Source organism: Chionomys nivalis, chromosome 11 (genome assembly GCF_950005125.1).
Source record: "Chionomys nivalis chromosome 11, mChiNiv1.1, whole genome shotgun sequence".
NCBI classification, from domain to species: domain Eukaryota; kingdom Metazoa; phylum Chordata; class Mammalia; order Rodentia; family Cricetidae; genus Chionomys; species Chionomys nivalis.
In genome coordinates, this window is record NC_080096.1 from 51,742,994 (window position 1) to 51,758,226 (window position 15,233).

The 15,233-nt window shown below is 38.5% G+C and overlaps 1 protein-coding gene across 2 annotated transcripts in view; it reads right to left on the reverse strand.

Annotated features, from left to right (window-relative positions):
• The window catches only part of Ift74 (intraflagellar transport 74), a 75,884-nt gene that overhangs the window by 24,268 nt on the left and 36,383 nt on the right, over positions 1 to 15,233 (reverse strand). For both annotated transcript variants that reach the window (XM_057784438.1, XM_057784437.1), the window contains 3 exons: positions 14,965 to 15,108; positions 12,690 to 12,730; positions 11,518 to 11,597 (listed from right to left, as the gene is read on the reverse strand). In XM_057784438.1, the coding sequence (XP_057640421.1) occupies positions 11,518 to 11,597; positions 12,690 to 12,730; positions 14,965 to 15,108 (265 nt within the window). The remainder of the gene's footprint in view (positions 1 to 11,517; positions 11,598 to 12,689; positions 12,731 to 14,964; positions 15,109 to 15,233) is intronic.

Sequence of the window (15,233 nt, forward strand, 5' to 3'; positions counted from 1 at the left end):
GGGCAAACTGGGGGTGTGGGTGGTAATAGGGGAGGGGATAGGGGAATGAGAACAAAAGGGAACAGGATGGGGAAGTTGGGGGAGGGACACAGAGGGAGAACAATGAAAGAGATATCTCAACAGAGGGAGCCATTATGGGGTTAGGGAGAAACCTGGTGCTAGGAAAATTCCCAGGAATCCACAAGGATGACCTCAGCTAAGACTCCTAGCAATAATGGATATGGTGCCTGAACTGGCTTTCCCCTGTAATCTGATTAGTGACTACCCTAATTGTCATGATAGAACCTCCATCCAGTAACTGACTGAAGCAGATGCCAAGCACTGGGCTGAGCTCTGAGAGATCAGATGAAGCCAAGCACTGGGCTGAGCTCTGAGAGATCAGATGAAGAGAGAGAGAGGAGAAATTATATGAGCAAGGGGGTGAAGGTATCAAGATCATGATAGGAAAACCACAGAGACAGCTGACCCAAGTTTGTGGAACCTAATGGACTCTGCACTGACAGCTGGGGATCCTGTATGGGACCAAACTAGGCCCTCTCCACGCTGGTGACAACTGTGTGGCTTGGTCTGTTTGTGGGTGTTAAGTCCAGTCTCTAGCCTCCATCTTTGGAGGCCCCGCCCCTGTGCTTGCCAAAACCTTGGCCCTTCCCCCAGAGAGGGATGAGGCAGCCTCCCGTCCCTGTCCCTGTCGCCCCCCCCCCTCTCCGTCTACTTCCCCCCCCACCGCCTTAAATGGATATCCTTAAATTTGGCTCATTGTCATTTGGCTTGATTGGGATTTTTGTGTCAGCAGAGAGCTCAAGTTAAGAAAAGTTCCTAACAGTGGGCCCAGGATCTATCCCCAGTGCATGAGCTGACCTTTTGCATACCATTCACTATGGTGGGATGCCTTGATCAGCCTTGATGTGGGGAGAGGCTTGGTCCTGCCTCAATTTGATGTGCCAGGCTTCAATGACTCCCCACTGGGAGGCCTTACCCTTTCTGGGGAGTGGATGGGAGGATACAGTAGGGGGAAAGTGTTGTCGAGCATGAGGAAGAGAGGGAGGGGAAACAGTGGTTGATAAGTAAGTTGAATAAAAAAAAAATTTAAAACTGAAAAAAGAAAAAAATCTGACCAATACATAAATTTGGAAGTGATGATGACTATGCAAGTATAATCACAGAATCAGTTGTCAAGCTTGGCTTCTTGGGACACAGATTGTGATCTCAAGTCTGGTACCAACAGCACAAGGAATTAAGAGTGGCGTGGCTAACGCAGAGAACAGGAAACAGAAGAGCAACAATAAGATGAGAGGCAGACTATGAATACGTCTAAAAACCATGTCTCAGAATTTGGGCTTAACTAAGAACAATTATTGGAAAAACTACTTTAATTACGTGTGTGTGTGTGTCCACGTGTGTACATAAGCGCAGGTATCCACTAAAGCAAAAGGCCTGGGGTTGAATTTACAGATGACTGCTAGCCAATCATCCTGGGCACTGGGACTGGAACTCGGGCCTTCTGCACAGCAGCACACACTCTCAACCACTGAGCCAGCTCTCCTCCACCTGCTGAAGAATTGAAGCAGGAGAGTAAAAGGAAAACTACTGAGAAGTATTTTAGCCTAAAGAACAAAAGACTGGAAGCTGGAAGGCCAGTTACATGTCTCAAAAGTCTGGGTAGAAGATCAAAGCTGCTAGAAGTATGAGGGTAATTAGGAGAGAAGTTTGTGGATTTTTATCTCGATTATCAAGAGCCAGAGTGACAAGGGAGAAAGTGGAACCAAGGGTGATTCTCAAGATTCTACTCAGGAAACTTGAAGACAGCTGCATTAACTGCAAAGGGGAACAGACTGAAGAAAAAGTTGAACATACTGAGTGTAATGAATATGAAAGTCATGTCTAAAGGAACAAAAATCCAAAGCTGGAAAGGACAGAGCAGCCTCACAAACGGGTGGGTTATTTCACCGTGACAAACACTGAGCTACGGCAGTACAGATCTGTTCTCAGAGGAAGACTGTTACAACTCCATGTTCTAGGGCATCAAATAGAGAAAGGATAAATTTGAGCTTGCTTCAAATCAGTTTCTTCACACCAGTCGATCAATCCCTAGCTTCCTCGAACAAAGCCTAGTGACACCAAAAGGGATGGAAAGAATAGCGAGCTATTTCTACAGGGATTCCTGGTTAAAAGCTGGCATTAAAAAGGACCTTTAGGAACAGGAGCTAAAGGGCTAAAAAGGTGTAGAAGCAGAAGGATACCAGACACTAAAACTTCAACATCTATGTTCTGTATCTTACTATATGGTACAGATAAACTTCACAGATCTGACTAAAGCAGTTTTTCTTTTAAAACACTGTTCTTTGTCTTCTCATGGGTTCCCCCTCCTTCCTTATTTAAACCTGAGTCTTCTCAATCCATTTTTTACATGTATATTTGTCTGTGTGCATTCATGTGTTCCACAACACATGTATGAAGGTCAGAAAATGACTTGTGGGAACTGGCTCTGTCCTGTGGGATCTGGCTTGCATGCCTGCCTCCCTGCATGTACTCTCCCTTTATTAACATGCAAGGCTTCCCCCACCCTCTCACTTCTCTCTGCTCCCAAGAGGTAGCCATGGCAGCTTTGGACTCTCCCCACCACCTCTAGCTATTCTCTACCACGTGAGAGATAGCCACAAAGCAGTTCCATATTTACAATAAATCTTTCTCCTTTATGGCCATAGAGCAGTCTTGTCCAGCATCTGATCGGTTTCTTTCTGTACCAGGTTCTCTGAGGCACACCACTTCTTAGTCCTCTCACTTCTACTGTTCCTCCTGTGGAGCAGCTTCTCTATTACCATTCTCATCTCTACTACGAATGACTTCTTGCTCATTATCTTTCAAGAAGACCACTACTTTCTACAGTCCATATAACCAATCTTTGTTCATGCAAACTATTGTCTTAGAGACTTTGGGGGTGAAACCCCATTAATTTATATTGAGTTATTATTTCAGACCCCCTCTGGCATTTTCATGCATTTAGTGAGTCACGACAATTTTCCTATCTCAATTTCAGTTAGCTTGGATATCCTACTAAATTACATGTGGTGCGGCAGAATTGTCTGTATTCTGTCAATCATGTTTTAAATAAACGCTGATTGGCCAGGCAGGAAGTATAGGCAGGAATACCAGACAGGAAGTAGAAATGGTGCAATGAGAACAGGAGAATTCTGGGAAGGAAGAAGTTGATTCCTCCCATTCCTGCCCAGACCACCAAAGAAGCAACATGTGAGCTGCCCCACTGAGAAAGGTACTGAGCCATGTGGCTAATAAGAATAATGGGTTAATATAAGCTACTAGAGCTAATAAGAAGCCTGAGCTAATGGGCCAATCAGTTTTATAACCTAATGTAGACTCTGTGTGATTTTCTTTGGGGCTTGCCGGCTGTGGGGAACTGGGTAGGACATAAACCCCAAGAAGCCAGCCCCTCCATGTTACATTTTTATACTTAGCCTCCCCTCAACCTACGTCTTTTCCGTCAATGTAGCAGTAAGCAATAAATGCCGGTTTCAAAAACTTTTAAATTGCTATGAGCACATAAAAATGAAAGCACACATGCTTAATCCCAGCACTTGGGAGGCAGAGGCAGGCAGATCTCTGTGAATTTGAGACCAGTCTGGTCTTCAAGAGCTAGTTCCAGGACAGCTAGGGTTGTTAACACAGAGAAACCCTGTCTTGAAAATAATAATAATAAATGATTTAAACCAACTTTTCACTTTAGGCATCATCCTACTTGCAAAATAATTTAAGTTTTGGCAGAGATGTTTCCCTTCAGCCCTGAGCTGTTACAAAGTACACTTTAAAATATATACTAAGAATTGGCAGTTTCTGAGAGGTTAAGGCAGGAGGGATTTTGCATTTACTAATTACTTATGTCACTGCTGCCTCAGAGGTGGCATATATATAGCTTGCATTAGTGAGGGGCAATTCCTACAAACTACTCAAGGGTATGTAAGAAGGATTCATGAAGCAAGAAATTTATGGCGTGACTCAGGTTGACCCTGAACTGGCTTCAAGCGCTAAGTAGAAATTGTAAGTGATATACCCATCCCTTGCCAGTTCCATGGTTGGCCTCAAACTCACAATCCTTTTGCCTCAATCTTCTAAATGCTGAGATTTAGGCATGTGCCCCCATGAATAACTTTTATTTAGGCAGCACTGTGTAGACTCAAGTCAAGACATGTTTAGTTGCGGGATACAAAAATTCTGCCTTAATTTTTTTATTTTACCTGTATACTGCTACGAACAAGACTCCTAAAACAAGCCTTATGAACTATCTGTATTAGAAGTATCTAATGTAAGTTACAGGTTAGACAGAGCTACACAGATAACCTGCATAAAAAATGTATCCTACAGGCAAAGTGTGTATATTTTGATTATTCAAAGCTACATATGCATTATGGAATAAGTTATAAGTAATTATCTCATGTTAAAAGAGTGATTCATAGGCCCTACATACTTCATGTGCATGTCTATGATATCTACCACACTTCCATATCAGATATTTATGTCTGAGACAGATTAGTAATCACATGATATTTATCATGCTGTCTAATCCAAATCTGGGGTAATACTGGATTCTCCAAATGAAGGCATACCTTTTAAGAACTATGCTCAAACACTCTTCTTGCAAGGTGTGTGAATGTGGCTGTACTTTGTTAACTGTGTATGTTAACTTGAATCTACAGAGTCTCAGAAAATTAGCCCCACCTTATGGATCTTGGTAAAACTGCACATTCAGGCCTTGGCAATAGTCACAGGAGTTTGGAATTGTCATGAAGTGGGTACATTACTTTAACAAAAACTAGGACATTTATATAATTTGCATTGGTGAGAAACAATGTCCACATACTACTTCTAGCTCAATCCTTTGAGAAATTATCAAAATTAAAAGTAGTAATTATTCTGACTAAAATTTCATTGTAGAAATTTAATCTGTGGAGTACACATGTTAATAAACATGAATGTACAAGAATATCTATGGCACCACTATTTGTTTTGTTTTGAGTTAGGGTCTGACTACATAGCCCTTGTTGTCCACAGACTCACTACATAGACCAGGCTGGCCTTGAACTTGAAGTCACCTGCATATGCTTCCCAAGTGCTGCGATTAAAGATATGCCATCATGCATTTTTGATAAAGAAAAATTAGATGCAACCTTAATGCCAAGACTGAAACAATGAATATTACACAACCACAACTGCAATGGCAGCTAATGGTTGTCACAGCGCTTACTATGTACCAGACGCCATTCTTGAGCCTTTAGCTCCTAATGGTAAATGAAACACATCTTCAATGTGGAATGATGTACATTATATAGTTTTTGTGCTTTGAGTATGAAATATCCCCACAAGGTCATATGCTTGAAAATTTAGTCCCCAGCTAGCAGCACTGTTTGGGGAGTTATGGAACCTTTGGAAGGCAAAGCTGTGCTAGAGGAAGTAAATGCATCCGGGCAGGCTTTGGGGGTCGTATAGCCTGGTCCTAGATCATCATGGCTCTCAAGTGAAGTGTATTTCTCTGCTTCCTGAATGCCGGGCTAGCCCCGTGCTCCCACTGCCATGACGGAGTACATCCCCTCCACTAAACCACAATCAATTCTTTCTTCCCTAGGTTGCTTTTCTCAGGGTATTTTGTCATAGCCACTAGAAAGGAAAGTAATGTTAAAAATAAAATACTGAAGCTTAAAAGAACTATATACTTTTACTTCATTTAGAAATACATTTATAAATTGAAAGTAAATCTAATTAAAGACTAAACATAAACAATGATTACCTCTGAAGACTTAGATGAGTTTGAAAAGACAACTCTTTACTATATATGGTTTTTTATTGTTGAATCCATTACATCAAACATGTATCACATAGATATAACACAGTCTCACTACACTGCTCAGGGTCCCTTCTGACTCCTGGCCTCAAGCTATCCTCTGGCCTAGCTTCTTTGGACCTAGCCTTCTGAGAAGCTGAGACCACAGGGGCATGTCACCACACTCAGGTTAGGCACTGTTTTGTTTAATAGGGTTTTACTTTGTACCATGTCCTTTGAACTTGAAATCTTGATTCTCCCTCACAACTGCTAGGATTATAGGAGTTTGCTACAATATTATGATAAAAGAAATAATAATTTTAAGAGCAGGAAAGAGTGACTGAGGCTAACTGAAAACTCAATAAAAGTTTATAAGAATGGTCATTTGCAATTAAACACACACACACACCTACAAAAACATTTAAAACCAGAAGAATGAAGCACACTCAAGGTGACTGAACTCTTAAAGATTCTAAGTCAATATCTAATTAGTGACTTCCTAGTAAAGACAGTAGTTGGACACACTTCCATCCTGGAACTCACTATGTAGACCAGGCTTGTCTCCAGCTCACAGAGATCTGCCCACCTCCTGAGTGCTGGGACTGAAGAAGTGCATCGCCATGGTCAGCTAAATACCCACTTCTAATAATTACTCTTCTCCAAGCCCTCTTATAGCTATAATAAAAAGCTGAGTTTTGTTTGCTTACTTACATTTAAAGTATAAACTCCCAAGAATGGGAAAGAGAAGACAGTAGATATAAAAATTTGGAAAATAGAAACAGATGGACAACTGAAAACCAATTTAGCAGACCTGAAAAACCTTCAGCCTAAGCTAGCAATGGGTAAAGCTGAAGACCAGATTTCAAAAGACCCAGTAATCCTGCACAGAAGGATAATTACTTGTCTTCAACACCTATTCCACAAAAGGTTTGGGCAGGCATTATAATGGGAACACTGTTATTATCAGAATTTATTTAATGTAAAAGAGTAAAGATAAAACTAAGACTAAAGCATGGAATGTAAACTCTCAAGTATTAATTTATAATGAAAATAAAACATTTCCTAGCAATTGTTTTCCCAAAAGCAAGTGACTATCACGAGGCCCTGATTTCCTCCTTAGCACCAGGAGTGGGTGTGTGTGTGTGTGAAAAGGACTACAATATATATATATATATATATATATATATATATATATATATATATACATACACACATACCCTGAGAGAAAGGATCCTATTAATACTCTACTTCATCATTTTATTATAGTCTTACTCAAGGAAACAATGATTTTTCCATACTTTCCTTTGCTCAGACAAAAGTAACACTTTAAAAAAGTATTGTGGCTGGGCGGTGGTGGTGCATGCCTTTAATCCCAGCACTCAGGAGGCAAAGGCAGGTGGATCTCTGTGAGCTCGAGGCTAGCCTGGTCTACAAGAGCTAGTTCCAGGACAGGCTCCAAAGCTACAGTGAAACCTTGTCACAAAACAAACAAACAAACAAACAAACAAAACAAAAAAAACTTAAAAAAAAAAGTATTTGGTTCACAACTGGGGAGGTTGAGTTATTAGCAAGATCACCAAGATTTTAAGGCCAGTGTGGACTATGTAGTAAGCACTTAATTAAAAACAAAAAAGTAACAATTAAAGATACATTTACTTGGTGGTTCAAGCTGCTGTAATCTCTTCAAGGGCCACACTTTCCTTGACCCTAACTTTACATGCTATTTTGGAGACAGGGCAAGTTTTCAAATCTTTCTGCTCTGCTTTTTGCTCACAATTTTCACTGTCAATTTGACCAAAAAAAAGGCAGCTAGCATAAGCTACACAACCGCCTGAATGCTGATTTCCCCTGAAATTCCCTCTCCCCAATTAACTAGTCAGTCCTTTCCAATTCAGCATCACACACAATCTCAGGACACAGACAAAGCACTGCCAAGTTCACTGCCAGAATAAAATATGTATGATTTAAGTCCTGTTCCTATCTAAAACATCATGAGTTCTCGAGCATACTCTATTTGCATCCCTGCTCTCTGGACATCCTGCTCTTCTTAGTTCCTACCAGAATTATAGTATCCCTGGCATTCTCTAGATCATTTCTTCAAACTTTTCTAAATCCCTCCTACAAACAAATTCCAAAGGCTTAAGGATCACTTCCATTTCAGAAAGTTTTTTTGGTGGGGGGGGGGAGTAAAAAGGAACTTGAGACACTGTAACCCAGGTTGTCCTTTAACTCAGTATGTAGCCAAAGTTATCTTTGAACTTGCAGCAATCCTCCTTCCTCAGCCTCCTGGATACTAGACTATCAACTTGTATCAACACACCCAGCTTGGTACCAATTGTCTATGGTAGTTTTTTTCCTTTTTTTCACTTCTAACAACAAAACAAGAGAGAAAAGATTTGTTTTGGCTTATTTTCAGAGGTGTCCACCCATCATGGTTAGGAGGAGCAGAACAGCACACATAATGTAAGCCAGGAAGCACAGAGAAACATCTATGCTGTTTGGGTCCCCATCGTATGGGACAGGACTGTCCACATTTCAGCTGATCTTGCGCCTAAGATGGTTACCAGAGAAAACACTCTCCTACATTCGCTACCAATTTAAGTGCTTTGTAATTAAATCAGGTTGACAATCAAAATTAATTATCTCAGGTGAAAATGCAGACATAGTCAAAAATATACCACTTTATTGTACAACATGAATCCAAAATAGGAATCCTCTGGAAAGTAATAAAATCTTTGTAGTCAAGCTTTCTCTAGAGAGAGCAAACCTATATCCTAAAATGAGAGGACCCAAAGAACAGTTTCACCATTAGTTCAGTGTATAATTCCTTCACTCTTAAATTATGGATCGTTTAGGTTATCCCACAAGCATTTACTTCCCAGATACAGTGTTGATGAACTAGATTACTGACATAAGTTAAGAAGTCCCTGCCCTCGGGGGGCTTACAGGCTAAGAAGGAAGACAGTTGCTAAGTAGGCAACTGTAATACACAGTGTGGTCTAGTAACATGGAGGAAAGTTACTCAGCTAAGCCTAGAAACTAGTTAGGGAAGGAAGTTCAGAGTTATGTTCAGTAAGAGGATGCCTGTGCTAAATCTTATAGGATAAGAACTTAGTCCGGTGAACAGAAGAACAATTAAAAAGAAAAAAATGAAAGCAAACAGTTAAAGTCTAATATAGTTGAATGAATGATAATGAGAAATACAAGGTAGCAGAAGGAGACTGTCATTAACAGATTGCTACAGAGCTGCATGACGGTTCCTATCAGTAATCCTTGCCATGGGAAGCTGAGGCCAGCCTGGGGTATAGAGTGAGTTCTCAGCAAGCATAAATCCTATAAGAGCTGGTTTAAAAGGGGGCAGAGCAGAGATGACTATGGGATGAACAGGAGGCTGACAGAATCAGACTAAAGTAGAACAAATTTGACATACAAAAATTCTGTTATCTTGTGCATCAAGGTGAACCATATTTAAGTAGGAAAGGACATTGAGCCACATTTTACATAAATCATTTTGTAGAATTATATTGTAAAAAACTGAGAAGGGGCAAGAATGGAGGTGGGGTAACCAGTGAGGAGGCTACTGCAATAGTTCAGGCAGAAAGTAATGAGGTCCTGAACTAACAAGTAACCTTCTAACAAGTCACCTTCTACAAACCCCCGAGTTGTTGCAATAACCAAGAAGGATCACAGCAGAGCAGTGGGAACAAAAATCTCGGAGACATCAATACACTTACCTGTGAATATACATACATGCATCTATGTTTATATTATACATTTACATATACTTATATATGCTTTTATCACTATTACACAATTACGGATTGTTTTATTCTACATTAATAAAAATGACAAATGTTTGAAACAAAAAAGGAAAACAGAAGCAAAAAGCAAGCATTCCATATTCCATTTATCTTACAAGTTCAGTTAGTAATAAATTTTACCTCCCAGATACATCATTTTAGTAGAAAGAAAACTGTATAGTTTAGGAAGGAAATTATTTAGGATGCAATCTGTAAAGTTTCTAAAATTAAAACATCAGATTTCTCAGAATAGATCTACAAATATAAAAAGCAACAATAAAATAACAGACAAAATATATAACATTTTGTGAGATAAGAATCAATTGAAGAGATCCACTGTAAGACATTAGTATAAATGTAAGCCTCCCGAGTGTTGGGATTTAGGGTGTGTGCTGCCATGTCAGGCGACAATGTAGTATATTCTTAAAGATCATGAAGAGTGGATTTTGAGTCACTCTCATTACATAATGTGTGAAGTAATACATTTGTAGCTTGACTGAACCATTAAATATACATACTTCAGAACATGCTACAAACAATAAATATAGATAATCTTATTAATGAAAACATTTTAAATTAACAGGACCTTAGTATTAATTTATCTTATAAGCCTTTCTTTGTCACAAATGCCATTTAATACATAAACCTTAGTGAGACATCACTACTATACTCACTTCTCAGATCAGGAAACTAAGACATAGGCAAGTTGACTTACCTAAACTGATGTTTTCCTGCCTTTAGAAACCTTATTGAGACCATTAGTGACCACATGCAGATAGAACTATGTGTTTCTAAGAACACTGTAATTTCACAAATGAAGTACTTTGAATAAGAAAATCAAACTTAGGCTTTGGCAATGGAACTAAGACTTTAGAGTCAGTAAAACTCTGGTTTAAATCTAGTCTACTATTTTCTAACAGAGAATTTAGCAAATTGCTAATTTCTCAGAGCTTTCACAGGTTTAAAATGGACTATTTAGGATTCAAAGGTTTCTAAGTGCTCTGTCCAGGTACTGAAACAAATACCATTTCTATGACGACAAAAAGGCTAAATACTATCTTTAAAACCAAAGTAAAAACGACATTTAAGAAGAGGCACTCTGCCGGGCGGTGGTGGCGCACGCCTTTAATCCCAGCACTCGGGAGGCAGAGGCAGGCGGATCTCTGTGAGTTCGAGGCCAGCCTAGTCTAGAAGAGCTAGTTCCAGGACAGGAACCAAAAAAGCTACGGAGAAACCCTGTCTTGAAAATCAAAAGAAAAAAAAAAAAGAAGAAGAAGAAGAGGCACTCTTTTCCCTCCTGTGACTGTCTACTGTCATTTAGTAGTGAATTACCCTGACGTCCTCCACTAACTGGTAAGAAGACACAATTAGTCATTGTTACTACAAGAGAAAAATGTACTAGTTTGCAGTTAAGGGAACTGTTTAAAATAAGAGTAAACTGGTTAGGAATCACGGCCCCCACACCTCTTCTCCCACACATATCTCCCACCACAGAATTTCTACTATTAAGGCCTCAGCTGGGGGAAATCGGGACAATCAGCGCTTGTTCCCTCATAACTGTGCCCTACCAGAAAATCAAATTTCTCTGGGCTGCTTGTGAGATTTGTTACCTGTCACCTTCTTCACTAGAAAAAGAAAAATTCCTTTGAAAAATTAAATACTTGCCTTACACAATCAGTAGGTTACTTAAAATTTTAGTCAATTAGAGTTATTGTTTTAATACTACTTATAATACTTGGTAAATATATTACAGTAACTAAAAGTTAAAAATAATCACAGAGAAATAATAAAACTTAAGAAGACAATGAGATCACAATTAACAATTAATCTGTATAGATACATGTTAATTACAGTTTTAAAAATTCAAAAATATACCACATATATTACCTTGGTGTTCCTCTAAATCCATGTCAAGTTGTCTAATTTCTTCACTAAACTGATTTATTTTTTCCTTTATATCTGTTAACCTGTTAAAAATATTAATGAACTTTAGAAGCAACAAAAGAAAAAAACATAAATGAGCATTATCAAATTAAAAACTTTTCTCCTACCAGAACTACAACAAAAAATACATCTGATAGAATATGAGTATTTTTTAAATCATGTGTCTAGTAAGTGGATTGTATTTTGAATATATTAAGAACTCACTTTACTCAATACCACCAAAAATAAATTCACATGAGAATGAACAAAGGGCATTAGTAAGCACTTCTTCCAAGAAGATATACACATGGCCAACAGCACATGAAAAGAAACTCAACACCATGAGCCATCAAGGATTTATTTGCAAGTGAAAGTCACAGAAAGAGTAATTCACATTCAGTGGCATGGCTGTAATGAAACGACAGATAATTTAAAAAGACAGAAAATCTAAATGATTTATAAAGTAAAACACAAAGTAACCACATAAGCCAGCAATCCTGAACATTTATAACTCCTGAACATTAACACAGAGAAGTAAAAATAAAAACCCCTACAGAACTAGCTCACAGATGTTCAAGTCAATATGATTCCTAATAGCTACAAAATAGAAATAAGCCAAAGCCTATTAACTGATGAATAAATAGCACATATCATATGCATACAACAGAATATTAACTGGGATTAAACCACAGATGAGCCTTGAAAACGTTAGGCTAAATGAAAGCATGTAGCCACAGAGAACCAACAGCTGTATGATTACACATATCAAACATCCATAGACAAATCTATGGTGACATAGAGTAGGAAGGGTAAGGAAAGCAATGGCTAAAAGCTTTGGAATTTTGTTGGGAAGACTCAAGTGGTGGTGCTGGTTGTCTACCTGTAAATATAACAACAAGCTCTGAATTGTATGTTTTAAATATATAACTTACATAAGCTATCTCTTAAGACTATTTTTCAAAGCAATTATACCAAGCAATGACTGAGAATTAAAAGCTGAAAATTGAAGTTCAATAAATATTAAATCATTAGTGTGAACTACAGGAAAAATGCCTATAATGATTGTACTATTAAAGCTTTAGGAGGTAATCTGAAAGATGAATGAATATAAAATGTCCTGGTTCAAAGGTACTTACTGTCTCTCCATGCTGGCTATTTCCTGATTATCTTCTTTAACCTATACAAGCATAAAAAGAAAACAGCATTTAAAGAATAACTCATTATTAGACTATCTGAAAGAAAACATCACTAAGAAACTATTCACAGATTCCTGCTCTCTGTCAAATACACTCTTACCTATTGTCCTGGCTAGTTTTATGACAGCTTAATACAAGCTAGAGCTTATCCGAAAGGAGGGAACCTAAATTGGGAAAATACCTCCACAAGATCAAGCTGACAGCCTGGTGTGACTGCACACACCTCTAATGCCAGCTATCAGGAGGCAGAGGGAGGTGGATATCTGTGAATTCAAAACCAACCTGGGCTACATAGTGAGTTCCAGGACAGTTGGGGCTACAGAGAAACCTGTCTCTAAACAAATAAATAAATGAATAATTTTTAAAAATTAAGCTGTAGGCAAGTCTATATGGCATTTTCTTAATTAGTGATTGATATAGAAGAGTTCAGCCCACTGTAGATAGGGACATCCATGGGCTGGTGGTTCTTGGTTCAGAACGCAGACTGAGCAAGCTGTAGGGAACAAGCCAGTAAGCAGCAATTGTTCATAGCCTCTGCATCATCTCCTATTTTCCTCCAGATTTCCTGCCCTGTTTTGGGTTCTTTCCCTGCCTGCTTTCGATGATGAACTAAGTTATGAAGCCTAAGTGAAATAAATCCTTTCTTCCCCAAGTTGCTGTTAGTAATAATGCTTCATCCTAGCTATATAAACTCTAAGTAGGACACTGATCTACCATGTTCTATCAGGCTAACATATCTTTCAACACGGGTGAGTTAACAGTAAGTATCTTGAATTCCTCAGACTCTCCTACACCCTAGAGTACAGCTACCAGATTTGGGAAACCCCAGTAAAATCAAATTTCAGAAAAACTATAAGTAACTTTTAGGGCACATTTATACCATGCAATGTAGTACTTGGGATACACATGCTATATATATGTATGTATATGTATGTATACACACATATATGCATTTATTAATCCTAAATTATCTTAAACTCAATTTTTTTAGACAAAATTTCTCTATGTAGCCCTGGCTGTGCTGGAACTCACTATGTAGATCAGGGATACCTCAAACTCACAGAGATCTACCTGCTTCTGCCTCCCAAGTCTTGGATTAAAAGTGTTTGACACCAAGTCCCATATAAACTCAGGTTGAACTAACAACCCAACTAAAGAGTACTGTATCCTTTCCTGTCCCAAATCTTTTCTTTGCAATGAATTTCTAAAGTTTTAGATTAAAATTTTTTAAATTTTATTACATTGTAATTTATTTACTATTATAAATAATACTATAGTGCAGTATAGAAGTCAGAGGGCAGCTTGCAGAAACTAGCTCTCCCTCTACCACACAGGTTCCTAGGATTAATCTCAGGCCACCAGGCTTAGCAGCAAGAGCCTTTATCTGTTAAGACATCGTACAAACCAAGATTTAGAACATTCTAGAAAGATTGATTCTCACAGTCACTGAACTGATCCATAAGTTTCCAAAAACACACAAGTCACAATAAAAATAAAAATAAAAGACCTCAGAAGAGTTCCTGGAGAGATCTCTGCCCTATATGAAGATAAAGTTCTTCAAAGGGTCTTAGACTCAGCATATGTCAGCATATCTCAGCATAAACGTGGTAATTGTAACTTACAGCTAAATTAAAGCAACCAAAAAGTAGGGGAATGCTACGGAATACATGACACATGATTATGTCACATATAATTTCATATGACGGTTATATTCCATTCTTTTCAGAAAGACACGGATACCACTGAGTCATCAGATTTGGAATACTTCTTTTTGTAGAGATAAATATAAATAATAGAACCTATTTCCACTGAGATTATCTAACCACTTAAATCACCAATAAAGAAGTATCCATGAAACAATGACTAAAATATGCACCAAAAAATAAAAAATGAGTATTTACTTCAAAACCATGTTATTTAAGAAACTAAGATTTTTTGACATTTTCTTGGCTCAGTATTTCATATTGAGATGAAGCTAACTATTGGTTTTTGATAATAATCACATTGGTTTTCTGCTTAATTCAAAGCTCTTAAAACAAATAAATGTCTGGGAGATGGGGTGCATGGCTTTAATCCCACACTTAGGAGGAAGAGGCAGGCAGATCTCTGAGTTTGAGTTGAGTTTTGAGCCTGGTCTACAGAATGAGACCCAGGACAGTCAGTGCTACACAGAGAAATGCAGTCTAAAATAAATAAACAAACTTTCTCCCCCTACCTGCTTAAGCAATCTCTCCCTCTCCTCCATTGGTGATCCCATGCTCTTGTCTTCTGCAATCATTTGATCACGATGGGACTCTAACTCATAAAGTTTTTCATGTAGTAATACAGCCTCCTGTTTTACCTGGGAGTGTGCTATTTCCTGAGAATAAAAAAAGAAAACTTCAGTTGGTCTTTTGTAGAGGCAGAAAGTTAAGATAAAATCACGAGGCTGTCTAGTCCAACGTGTCTGGTGTCCTCAGACAGACACTGGGGCCCAGGCTGAGA